This window comes from Schistocerca nitens, chromosome 8, assembly GCF_023898315.1.
Source record: "Schistocerca nitens isolate TAMUIC-IGC-003100 chromosome 8, iqSchNite1.1, whole genome shotgun sequence".
Taxonomy (NCBI): domain Eukaryota; kingdom Metazoa; phylum Arthropoda; class Insecta; order Orthoptera; family Acrididae; genus Schistocerca; species Schistocerca nitens.
Window position 1 is genome coordinate 89,837,838 of NC_064621.1, and position 13,507 is coordinate 89,851,344.

General features: G+C 45.8%; 1 protein-coding gene across 1 annotated transcript in view; it reads right to left on the reverse strand.

Moving 5' to 3' along the window:
- Positions 1–4,631, reverse strand: part of LOC126199407 (odorant receptor Or2-like) — a 50,752-nt gene extending 46,121 nt beyond the window's left edge. Inside the window, exon 1 of the mRNA XM_049936326.1 lies at positions 3,745–4,631. Within this exon, the coding sequence (XP_049792283.1) occupies positions 3,745–4,631 (887 nt within the window). The remainder of the gene's footprint in view (positions 1–3,744) is intronic.
- Between the last annotated feature and the right edge of the window lie 8,876 nt (positions 4,632–13,507).

The window sequence follows — 13,507 nt, forward strand, 5'->3', positions numbered from 1 at the left end:
GTTCGGTGGCAGGAGGAAGAAGACTTCTGGTCAGGTGACTACAGGATTATCAACACAAAGTCAAATACGGGTAATGCAGGAGTAGGTTTAATAATGAATAGGAAAATAGGAATGCGGCTAAGGTACTACAAACAGCATAGTGAACGCATTATTGTGGCCAAGATAGATACGAAGCCCACACCTACTACAGTAGTAGCTCTGCAGATGACGAAGTAATTGAAGAAATGTATGATGAAATAAAAGAAATTATTCGGATTGTGAAGGGAGACGAAAATTTAATAGTCATGGGTGACTGGAATTCGAGTGTAGGAAAAGGGAGAGAAGGAAACGTAGTAGGTGAATATGGATTGGGGCTAAGAAATGAAAGAGGAAGCCGCCTGGTAGAATTTTGCACAGATCACAACTTAATCATAGCTAACACTTGGTTTAAGAATCATGATAGAAGGTTGTATACATGGAAGAACCCTGGAGATACTAAAAGGTATCAGATAGATTATATAATGGTAAGACAGAGATTTAGGAACTACGTTTTAAATTGTAAGACGTTTCCAGGGGCAGATGTGGACTCTGACCACAATCTATTGGTTATGACCTGTAGATTAAAACTGAAGAAACTGCAAAAAGGTGGGAAATTAAGGAGATGGGACCTGGATAAACTGAAAGAACCAGAGGTTGTACAGAGTTTCAGGGAGAGCATAAGGGAACAATTGACAGGAATGGGGGAAAGAAATACAGTAGAAGAGGAATGGGTAGCTTTGAGGGATGAAGTAGTGAAGGCAGCAGAGGATCAAATAGGTAAAAAGACGAGGGCTTGTAGAAATCCTTGGGTAACAGAAGAAATATTGAATTTAATTGATGAAAGGAGAAAATATAAAAATGCAGTAAATGAAGCAGGCAAAAAGGAATACAAACGTCTCAAAAATGAGATCGACAGGAAGTGCAAAATGGCTAAGCAGGGATGGCTAGAGGACAAATGTAAGGATGTAGAGGCTTTTCTCACTAGGGGTAAGATAGATACTGCCTACAGGAAAATTAAAGAGACCTTTTGATATAAGAGAACCATTTGTATGAACATCAAGAGCTCAGATTGAAACCCAGTTCTAAGCAAAGAAGGGAAGGCAGAAAGGTGGAAGGAGTATATAGAGGGTTTATACAAGGGCGATGTACTTGAGGACAATATTATGGAAATGGAAGAGGATGTAGATGAAGATGAAATGGGAGATAAGATACTGCGTGAAGAGTTTGATAGAGCAGTGAAAGACCTGAGTCGAAACAAGGCCCCGGGAGTAGACAACATTCCATTAGAACTACTGACGGCCTTGGGAGAGCCAGTCATGACAGAACTCTACCATCTGGTGAGCAAGATGTATGAGACAGGCGAAATACCCACAGACTTCAAGAAGAATATAATAATTCCAGTACCAAAGAAAGCAGGTGTTGACAGATGTGAAAATTACCGAACTATCAGTTTAATAAGTCACAGCTGCAAAATACTAACACGAATTCTTTACAGGCGAATGGAAAAACTAGTAGAAGCCGGCCTCGGGGAAGATCAGTTTGGATTCCGTAGAAATACTGGAACACATGAGGCAATACTGACCTTACGCCTTATCTTAGAAGAAAGATTAAGGAAAGGCAAACCTACGTTTCTAGCATTTTTAGACTTAGAGAAAGCTTTTGACAATGTTGACTGGAATACTCTCTTTCAAATTCTAAAGGTGGCAGGGGTAAAATACAGGGAGCGAAAGGCTATTTACAATTTGTACAGAAACCAGATGGCAGTTATAAGAGTCGAGGGACATGAAAGGGAAGCAGCGGTTGGGAAGGGAGTAAGACAGGGTTGTAGCTTCTCCCCGATGTTATTCAATCTGTATATTGAGCAAGCAGTAAAGGAAACAAAAGAAATATTCGGAGTAGGTATTAAAATCCATGGGGAAGAAATAAAAACTTTGAGGTTCGCTGATGACATTGTAATTCTGTCAGAGACAGCAAAGGACTTGGAAGAGCAGTTGAATGGAATGGATGGTGTCTTGAAGGGAGGATATAAGATGAACATCAACAAAAGCAAAACGAGGGTAATGGAATGTAGTCGAATTAAGTCGGGTGATGTTGAGGGGATTAGATTAGGAAATGAGACACTTAAAGTAGTAAAGGAGTTTTGCTATTTGGGGAGCAAAATAACTGATGATGGTCGAAGTAGAGAGGATATGAAATGTAGACTGGCAATGGCAAGGAAAGCGTTTCTGAAGAAGAGAAATTTTGTTAACATCGCGTATAGATTTAAGTGTCAGGAAGTCATTTTTGAAAGTATTTGTATGGAGTGTAGCCATGTATGGAAGTGAAACATGGACGGTTAATAGTTTGGACAAGAAGAGAATAGAAGCTTTCGAAATGTGGTGCTACAGAAGAATGCTGAAGATTAGATGGGTAGATCACATAACTAAAGAGGAAGTATTGAATAGGATTGGGGAGAAGAGAAGTTTGTGGCACAACTTGGCCAGAATAAGGGATCGGTTGGTAGGACATGTTCTGAGGCACCAAGGGATCACCAATTTAGTATTGGAGGGCATCGTGGAGGGTAAAAATCGTATGGGGAGACGAAGAGATGAATACACTAAGCAGATTCAGAAGGATGTAGGTTGCAGTAGGTACTGGGAGATGAAGAAGCTTGCACAGGATAGAGTAGTATGGAGAGCTGCATCAAACCAGTCTCAGGGCTGAAGACCACTACAACATGGCGCATCAAAGACTTACTTCCTGAGCGGGTATCCCCGTGCTTAATTAGAAGGAACTGGAATCGGGCTCGTCGCAATAACGCGGTTGGCCATGGTCGTCAAGCCGTGCGGTACAAAGGCAATAGGCGTCCTTGTCAGGGAAACCCGGGGGATCAAGTCTATATTAAGAATGTTCAGGGTCGAGGTAGGATGGGGGGGCCGAGTAGGGAAGTTCACACCCCGCTTTATAGGCTCATTCACGTTGCTCCGTGTGTTGGGGCCGGTTAACCTGTTAGGCAGACATGAACAGATCGGGAGGGAATATCGAATCTCTGAGTTCGGGCGCCTGTTCTAGTTCGAGGGAAGGAGGTTGAGCCGTGGTAAAAACTGCTGATTTGAAGAGCGCGCCGCAGCGCTTAGTGTGAAGCAGTCGCCCACCGTTTCTGGCGGTGGCGACGCTGTGGCAATCGCAGCTATGGTGTTTCCTTCTGGTGGGTAAAGGGAAGGGTTGCCTGTTCACGTGCATTTAAGGGGCGCTATGAGCTCGCCAGTCAGTCAGGCTGGGTCAGTCTCTCCTACCCAGCTTGCTAGTCTGTCCCTCGTCCGCATTTGTTAGGCAGTTACACATCTGTGTATTACTCATTGTTGAGTATTTTGAATTACTTTTCGTAATAAAACTCATTAATAGTATTTGTTTGAATGGTTATCCAGTGGTCCGAGAAAGCAGGTTTACTGGACACCCCATTTTCGACGACTAGGCAGGATTCGACAGCGTCTTGTTGCAATGGTTCAGATGATGTTCCCGCGGCACCTCCGTCTCATAATAAGCCTGCAGTGTCCTGACAACTAATTAATCGTGCACAAAATAGCACAACATTAAAAGACCAACTGTTCATATTATGCCCGCATAAACCGCATCCCCTTTTCTTATTTTCCTCTCACGGATCTAATGGCGGATATAAAGCCGAAACCGTTTGTAATTTAAAAACATATGATTGATTGATTTGTATGTTTTAAATTACATACTCACTCTATTATAGCGTGATGGTCCCGAATGCAGGTGCACAAATCCACCCATTGGTTTTCCTCTTCGGAAAATCCGACCTCAACTTGTCGTCGGAATATAGGAGAATTTCTGGAGCTGGTGGATCGCTTGTCGTAAAGTTCTCCGATGCGACGCAATCTGACGCCAAGAACCTGCAGTTGAGCAGCGATGTGGATAATGATGGAGACAAAAAACAAGTCGAGGCAGACGGCGGCGAAGAAGCTGTACTGCATGCTGAACAGCTGCAGGACGCAGAGCAGCTCGTACAGCGGGCTCTCCGTATCGTGGCTGGAGTACCACGCGGTGGCCGGCAGCTCCCGCTCAGGGGGGCCCACGTGCAGACTCCTCATGATGGTCGGCGTGACGGCCCAGACGGCGGGCGACGAACCGCCCAGCAGCGTCATGTACAGCGTGACGTTGCGCGCCGACTTGTATGACGCGCTCAGGATCGACGTTACTTCCGGGTCGGCCCACTTGCTCTGCTCGGACCTGGCCGAGTCGATCCTGTTGACGATGCGGAAGAAGTCGACCTTGCGCCGGCAGAAGACGTAGGACTTGATGAGGCCGAGCACGACGGTGACCATGAGGCAGACGTCGTGCGTGACCTTGCCCACGTCGCCCCAGAAGTGGAAGAGCGCGCGCGCCTGCGCCACCAGGAAGCTGAGCTGCGTGCACAGCGCCCAGCCGGCGTACAGCGACCAGCAGGTGGACAGGGCGCAGCCGCGCCAGCCGGGCGGCCGCCAGAGCCCGCCCACGGCGAGCACGCGCGCGTTCAGCCGCAGCGCCGACTCCGACCAAGGGGTGGCGGCTGCCATCGCCGGCCGCGGGGCCTGCCGGGGGGAAGGAGAGACGCGGTCAAAGTCGCTCTTCATGTGCACTTGAAACCTGCTATAGTGTATAACCTTAGCCAGAGTACATGTCCGGTATGACATCAGTAACAGTGCTCTGAAAATAATCCCCAACTAGTACAGAATTTTGATCAATGAACGAACAAAGACATGCAGTGTAACTGTGAGTTACCCTCACCAAAAATCGCATGATATGTACAAGTGGACAGCACATTGTACCAGGTAGTTAGTTATAATTAAAGTGCAGCTACTGACGGAGGTCCAGTGTGGTTCTTGTTATCGTTATTGTTGTTGTTGTGGTCTTCAGTCCTGAGAGTGGTTTGCTGCAGCTCTCCATGCTACTCTATCCTGTGCAAGCTTCTTCACCTCCCAGTACCTACTGCAACATACATCCTTCTGAATCTGCTTAGTGTATACATCTCCTGGTCTCCCTCTGCGATTCTTACCCTCCACGCTACCCTCCAATACTATATTTGTGATCCCTTGATGCCTCAGAACATGTCCTACCAACCGATCCCTTCTTCTAGTCAAGTTGTGCCACAAACTCCTCATCTCCCCAATTCTATTCAATACCCCCTCATTAGTTATGTGATCTACCCATCTAATCTTCAGCATTCTTCTGTAGCTCCACTCTTCGAAAGCTTCTATTCTCTTCTTGTCCAAACTATTTATCGTCCACGTTTCACTTCCATACATGGCTACACTTCATACAAATACTTTCAGAAACGACTTCCTGACACTTAAATCTACACTCGATGTTAACAAATTCCTCTTCTTCAGAAACGTTGCCATTGCCAGTCTACCTTTATATCCTCTGTACTTCGACCATAGTCACTTATTTTGCTCCCTAAGCAGCAAAACTCCTTTACTACTTTAAGTGTCTCGTTTCCTCATCTAATTCCCTCAGTATCGCCTGTCTTAATTCGACTACATTCCATTATCGTAGTTTTGCTTTTGTTGATGTTCATCTTATATACTCCTATCAAGACACTGTCCATTCCGTTCAACTGCTCTTCAAGGTCCTTTGCTGTCTCTGACAGAATTACAATGTCATCGCTAACCTCAAAGTTTTTATTTGTTCTCCATGGATTTTGATACCTACTCCGAATTTTTCTTTTATTTCATTTACTGTTTGCTCAATATACAGATTGAATAGCATCGGGGATATGCTACAACCCTGTCTCTCCCCCTTCCCTACCACTGCGTCCCTTTCATGTCCAGCGGTCTGAGGCGCTGCAGTCATGGACTGTGCGGCTGATCCCGGCGGAGGTTCGAGTACTTCCTTGAGCATGGGTGTGTGTGTTTGTCCTTAGGATAATTTAGGTTAAATAGTGTGTAAGCTTAGGGACTGATGACTTAGCAGTTAAGTCCGATAAGATTTCACACACATCTGAACTTTCATATCCCTCGACTATTATAACAGCCTTCTGGTTTCTGAACAAATTGTAAATAGCCTTTCGCTCCCTGTACTTTACCCCTGCCACATTCGGAATTTGAAAGAGAGTATTCCAGTCATCATTGTCAAAAGCTTTCTCTAAGTCTATGCAGAGTGAAAATCTCATTCTGGAAACATACCCCAGGCTGTGGCTAAGCCATGTCTCCACAATATTCTTTCTTTCAGGAGTGCTAGTTCTGCAAGGTTCCCAATAGAGCTTCTGTAAAGTTTAGAAGGTAGGATACGAGGTACTGGCTGAACTAAAGCTGTGAGGACGGGCCGTGAGTCGTGCTTGGGTACCTCAGTTGGTGGAGCACTTGCCCGTGAAAAGCAATGGTCCCGAGTCTCGGTCAGGAAAACAGTTTTTATCTGCCAGTAAGTTTCATCTTCAGTGAGTGTTTTAGACTGGAGACTGTTAATGCACGTCGCTATCTCTATACAAAAACAGACGTACGCACTGAGCTAGCTGCAACATAAACGCCCTCTGGCGAGTTCAGCGATCTCTTCCACTATTACTCCATCTATGGTTCGCAGGCGCATGACTAAAGGTGATATTGTATATATATGCCCTCTGCTGAAGTCCAGGCGATATATTTCAACAATGTAGGAAGAGATAGATTGCTACTTACCATAAAGGAGCAACGGTAAAGTTGCATACTGGTGTGTTTAAAAGACACTCGCATGCAGCTTTCGGCCACAGCCTTCGTCAGAAAAGAGACGCACACGGACAGAAACACATAAACACACACACGCACACACACACACACACACACACACACACACACACACACACACACACACACCCTTGTGTGTGTGTGTGTGCGTATGTGTGTGTGTGTGTGTGTGTGTGCGTGTGTGTGTGAATGTTTTGTTTCTGTCTCTCTTTACTGACGCCGCAGGGGTAGCCGTGCGGTCTAGGGCGTCTTGTCACGGTCCGCGTCGGAGGTTCGAGTCCTCCCTCAGGCATGTGTGTGTGTGTGTTTTCCTTCGCGTAAGTTGATTAAGTATTGCGTAAGCTTAGGGAACGATGACCGAGGCAGTTTAGTCCCATAATACCTTACCACATTTGTAATTTCTTTACTGACGAAGGCTGTGTGTTTGAGGTGGGCTTGCTTGTGTGTGTGTGTGTGTGTGTGTGTGTGTGTGTGTGTGTGTGTATTTGCTGACGAAGGCTGTGGCCGAAAGCTAAAGGTGAGTGTCTTTTAATCGTACCTGTCTGCAACTTGACGTGGCTTCTTCACAGTAAGTACCAATCCATCTTTTCCTACATTGTTAGTATTCCCACATAGAGTTTCCATTGTTTGGAGTTATATTTCAAACCAATAAAAGTAACTGTAGTTCGATGTGTCATTAGGTATAAAACATTGCGTTTCTGAAGGCGTTAAAGAAATCACGAGGTACCATGCCTTGCACAGCTGAGAGCAACCAACCTGATTAACATGATACTCTAGCTAACGTATAACGAATGTATGAAAAATAATGTGGGAGAATATCTTATCAATCGTGATGGGTTCTTTCAACGGGTTAGGGCGTGGGACGCAGGAAGTTTGTAATATCTTCAGGAAGAAGTTGATTAATACCTAGTGACAAACCGCTAGACGGCATTCCAACAGGGGGCATGTATATAGTATCACGTCTACCCATGCGCCATAGGTGGAGCAATACTGGAAGAGGTCGCTAAGATCTGCAGAGGGTGCACACATAGGTGGTGCCTATGGGCATGCGCATGAGCACCAAATTTTTTATAAGATTAGCAACATGCACCAGCAATCTGCAGTCTAAAACACCACAAGTTGGCTGAATCGGTGTCAGCCGAAACGCGACACCAGCAGGCTGCAATATGACTGAAACGCATGCAAATAAAGAAAAGTTTTGTCTGCCAGTACACGTTTATGTGTTAGTTGTTCAGCTGAAAGCAGTGAAGTGTGCTTTCGTTAACTCGAATACGTGAGAGCAGATGGAAACTGAGCGTGAAAATCGTAAAATTTTATAAATTACTTTTGAATATGACCCCTGTTATTATTAAATAAATACGCATGAAAATTCACTAACAGTGTTATTCACTCCTGGAAATGGAAAAAAGAACACATTGACACCGGTGTGTCAGACCCACCATACTTGCTCCGGACACTGCGAGAGGGCTGTACAAGCAATGATCACACGCACGGCACAGCGGACACACCAGGAACCGCGGTGTTGGCCGTCGAATGGCGCTAGCTGCGCAGCATTTGTGCACCGCCGCCGTCAGTGTCAGCCAGTTTGCCGTGGCATACGGAGCTCCATCGCAGTCTTTAACACTGGTAGCATGCCGCGACAGCGTGGACGTGAACCGTATGTGCAGTTCACGGACTTTGAGCGAGGGCGTATAGTGGGCATGCGGGAGGCCGGGTGGACGTACCGCCGAATTGCTCAACACGTGGGGCGTGAGGTCTCCACAGTACATCGATGTTGTCGCCAGTGGTCGGCGGAAGGTGCACGTGCCCGTCGACCTGGGACCGGACCGCAGCGACGCACGGATGCACGCCAAGACCGTAGGATCCTACGCAGTGCCGTAGGGGACCGCACCGCCACTTCCCAGCAAATTAGGGACACTGTTGCTCCTGGGGTATCGGCGAGGACCATTCGCAACCGTCTCCATCAAGCTGGGCTACGGTCCCGCACACCGTTAGGCCGTCTTCCGCTCACGCCCCAACATCGTGCAGCCCGCCTCCAGTGGTGTCGCGACAGGCGTGAATGGAGGGACGAATGGAGACGTGTCGTCTTCAGCGATGAGAGTCGCTTCTGCCTTGGTGCCAATGATGGTCGTATACGTGTTTGGCGCCGTGGAGGTGAGCGCCACAATCAGGACTGCATACGACAGAGGCACACAGGGCCAACACCCGGCATCATGGTGTGGGGAGCGATCTCCTACACTGGCCGTACACCACTGGTGATCGTCGAGGGGACACTGAATAGTGCACGGTACATCCAAACCGTCATCGAACCCATCGTTCTACCATTCCTAGACCGGCAAGGGAACTTGCTGTTCCAACAGGACAATGCACGTCCGCGTGTATCCCGTGCCACCCAACGTGCTCTAGAAGGTGTAAGTCAACTACCCTGGCCAGCAAGATCTCCGGATCTGTCCCCCATTGAGCATGTTTGGGACTGGATGAAGCGTCGTCTCACGCGGTCTGCACGTCCAGCACGAACGCTGGTCCAACTGAGGCGCCAGGTGGAAATGGCATGGCAAGCCGTTCCACAGGACTACATCCAGCATCTCTACGATCGTCTCCATGGGCGAATAGCAGCCTGCATTGCTGCGAAAGGAGGATATACACTGTACTAGTGCCGACATTGTGCATGCTCTGTTGCCTGTGTCTATGTGCCTGTGGTTCTGTCAGTGTGATCATGTGATGTATCTGACCCCAGGAATGTGTCAATAAAGTTTCCCCTTCCTGGGACAATGAATTCACGGTGTTCTTATTTCAATTTCCAGGAGTGTATATTACCCCTAGGACCACGTGGGATTACAATATTATGTATTGTAAAAACTAGAACAAAACAACCCCATATATCCAAAAATCCCCGCGACGGTAGTAAATTGGTCATGACCTATACCGACGAATGACTTGATGAAAGACAGATATTGATCATCGTACCATGAGAAAAACCTCGATCAGAACAAAACATCTAGCCTTGGTCACAAAATTAGCCATTTGCAAAGTTGAAAAGTTACGTAATACAAAATTACGCCAAAGTACGCTAGCAAGCAACGCTCCCACAATGATTTCCTGAATGTTTCAGCTTGGACACAAATCAGAAGTCTCTGACCATAAGAAGGTGAGTAATGATAGCTGCAAGCGGCGTCCACGTGTAGGAGCAGCCTGCAGCCAGTATCAGGGGCAGTGGACGAGCACGTTTTATGATATCATCCGCATGATGAGCGAACTCAATCTGAAAGCGCCCAGTTACCTGATTGGTCAGCAGAGATCAGGACTCATGGTGCACCTCGCAGATATACATACTAGCCGCAGCCGAAGATGTGACTTCCCTAACAGGACACAACAAGGCACAGACAGTCAATGCACCATGCTCATGATTTCCAACTCATGTAGTGATATATATCAAAGAGGTCTCGAACAGACGGCTTTCACACTATTTCACAAGAAAGTTGCAACACCATACAAATTACTAACATTTAAGTGCAACTGTACCAAGACGTAGCATCCCTACATCCTGTGCGTAAGAAAACGTAGTGTGTGTAGAATCCCTGCCTCCATCACGTCACCCCAACCAACCCAAAACGGCATAAAGTTAGTTGAACCAATTATTAATAATAACAACTATGATCCCCGACATAAAAGTTTTCTGGGTATTGGACCACGTCATAATGTAAAAACTACTGCTGTTGGAGAAAAACCAACGTTTCGGCCACGATTGCAGCGGCCTTCTACAGGGTCTAGAAGAAGGCCGCTGCAAACGTGGCCGAAACGTTGGTTTTTCTCCAGCAGCAGTAGTTATTACATTATGACGCGGTACCATACCCAGAAAACTTTTATGTCGACTGACTCTGGCCGCGGAAGCCTACGCAGTTACATAAACTATGATCCTGTAATAACACACCAACTCCACAACTAAATACAAAACAAAACGCCACAAGTCGACAGAACAGCTGTTCAGAGAATATTCACTGCAAGGCAGGTCACCCACAAAAGAAAAGAAAATACTATTATCCCACACATATGCCAATATCATAGAAAACACCAAATTTATTTAAAAATAAGAATACTAAATTCATCTTCTGAGCTATCAGACATTTAGCACAAAATGAAGTACACGATTTTGACCTCCCAAGCACACCTACAGTAAATCAGGAATATAGATAGTCAAATGCGACGCGTGCCCCTGTGGCCAGATAGACAGAAGTTTTGAGCTAACTTACAGTGAACACATTGGCGCTTTAAAACTTGGTAACTTTAACTAACCTACATTTGCAGCTCGCACGGCTGAAGAAACCATTCAGCGTGAAACTGAAAAAGCATGAAATATTACGCTTAGCATACAAAGGAGCCACTATGAATCATTTAGAAGATCTACAAATACACACAAACAAAAACAGCTCCCTTGATCATATCCTTCATGAGAAGAATGAGTTGTCTAATACTCCTTCCCTGAAAAAATTCCGGAAAATACTCCAGTACAGTGTACATCCACCTATCTGCAGCTGATGTAACTAATCTTATAATTCTACAGATATCTATCATGTCAACTATTTTTCATTCCAATAAATATTAATAAATTCTGAAATGTTCAAATGTGTGAGAATTCCTAAGGGACCAAACTGCTGAGGTCATCGGCCCCAACACTTACGTACTACTTAAACTAACGAATGCTAAGAACCAAAACACACACACCCATGCCCGAGGGAGGAGTCGAGAACGAGGATGGATGGTAAGTATTCAGGGACATGGCATTTCGAAGAAAAAGTATAGTTAACATTGACTCCATAATGTGCATAGCCTCCGATACTGTGAAACATGTCTGTTCTACTGGAAAAATGCTCATCACTCTTAAAGTATGCTTCTCAGGGCCGATGTTTACTATGTAATTTTGTCTTGTTTTGATCCATACTACTGTCTACCAAAATATGGAAGGCAAAACGCCTGCAGTGAAAAAGAATTATTTCGTAGTATGGAAAATAAAGAAGAGCTTAAAGCTCTTAACATATGTATTTTAGAGCCAATACTTACTTAATATTTTTGTTTTGAATCATCCTCACTTGACCATTACTCCTGGGAATGTTTACATTTTAATATTATACATAGCTCCTTTTTCTGAGATTCCATATCTCTGTAACACATCACGGTATCACATCCATAAAATTTGCATTCATTGCGCATTAGTTTTATAAATTCTAAGTCATTCAGTACACGTTGTTCGCATGGTTAACTTACTTTGTAGCCCAGCAAAAGTGTATAATATAATACCCAATCACAAGTGTGTGAAAATACGAACAAGGAGTGGGATACGACTCCCCGCAGAAAAACTTCCAAAAACAAATAGTTAAAACCGACGTTCCACCTAAGTTTCTTTGTAACTCAAGCCTGTAGGACAACGGTCGTTGCTGAACTTTCCTAGCTCTGAGTCATTGTTTATCCTAAGAGAGTTCATCTGTAAATCAGTGTAACATGCGTTTTTAAGAAAGCATCCAAGGCGTCTGACGACGAATGGTATCAGCTCGAAATCTCTAACGGTAATTTTCCAATCGTAGAGGACAGGACGTGACCCTACGTTGGCTAGTGAATCGTTTGTTGGAATGTCGCGATGGAGTACCATTTTCCCCACCTGAGATGACGGTGACTGGAACAGTACGGTGGGTCATCGTGTCGGACCTACTCCTACCGGCGTACTGCAGTAGCTCGACGTCGCATGGACTCAACAAGTCGTTGGAAGTTCCCTGCAGAAATATTGAGCCATGCTGCCCCTATAGCCGTCCATAACTGCAAATTGCCGGTGCAGGATTTTGTTCACGAACTGAACTCTAGATTATGTCCCATAAATGTTTGATGAGATTAATTTCAGACGATATAGGTGGCCAAACCGTTCTATCGAATTAACCAGAGTGTTCTTCAGAACAGTCACGAACAATTGTGACCCAGTGACAATCTGCATTATAATGAATTAAAATTACATTTTTTTTTGGTGGGGTGGGGGGGGGGTGGGGGGGGGGGGCGCGAGAACATGAAGTCCACGAATGGCTACAAATGTTCTCCAAGTAGCCGTACAGAACCATTCCCAGTCAATAATGGGCTCAGTTTGACGAGAGGACCCAGTCCATTCCATGTAAAGACAACCCACGCCGTAATGGGGCCAACACCAGCTAGTACAGTGCTGTGTTGACAACCAGGGTCCATGGCGTAATGCAGCCTGTGCCATAGTCGAATCCTACCCTCAACTCCTGCCAACTGAAATCGGGACTTATCTGACCAGGCCATTCTTTCTGAGTCGTCTAGTGTCCAACTGATAGTCAAGAGTGCTGGAGAGGCGCTGTAGGCGACGTCATGTTATTAGTGTGGTGTCACCGCCAGACACCACACTTGCTAAGTGGTAGCTTTAAATCGGCCGCGGTCCATTAGTACATGTCGGACCCGTGTGTCGCCACTGTCAGTGATCGCAGACCGAGCGCCACCACACGGCAGGTCTCGAGAGACTGACTAGCACTCGCCCCAGTTGTACGGACGACGTAGCTAGCGATGCACACTGACGAAGCCTCGCTCATTTGCAGAGCCGATAGTTAGAATAGCCTTCGGCTAAGTCAATGGCTACGACCTAGCAAGGCGCCATTAGCATTACATAGCTTGTATGTAAAGAGTCTCACTTGTATCGTCAAGAGCGATGTACCACAAGGATGGATTAAAGTTAAGTATTCCAGGAGCTACGTACTTTTCTTTATAGCATTCATTACGTATCCTGTTTCAGACCT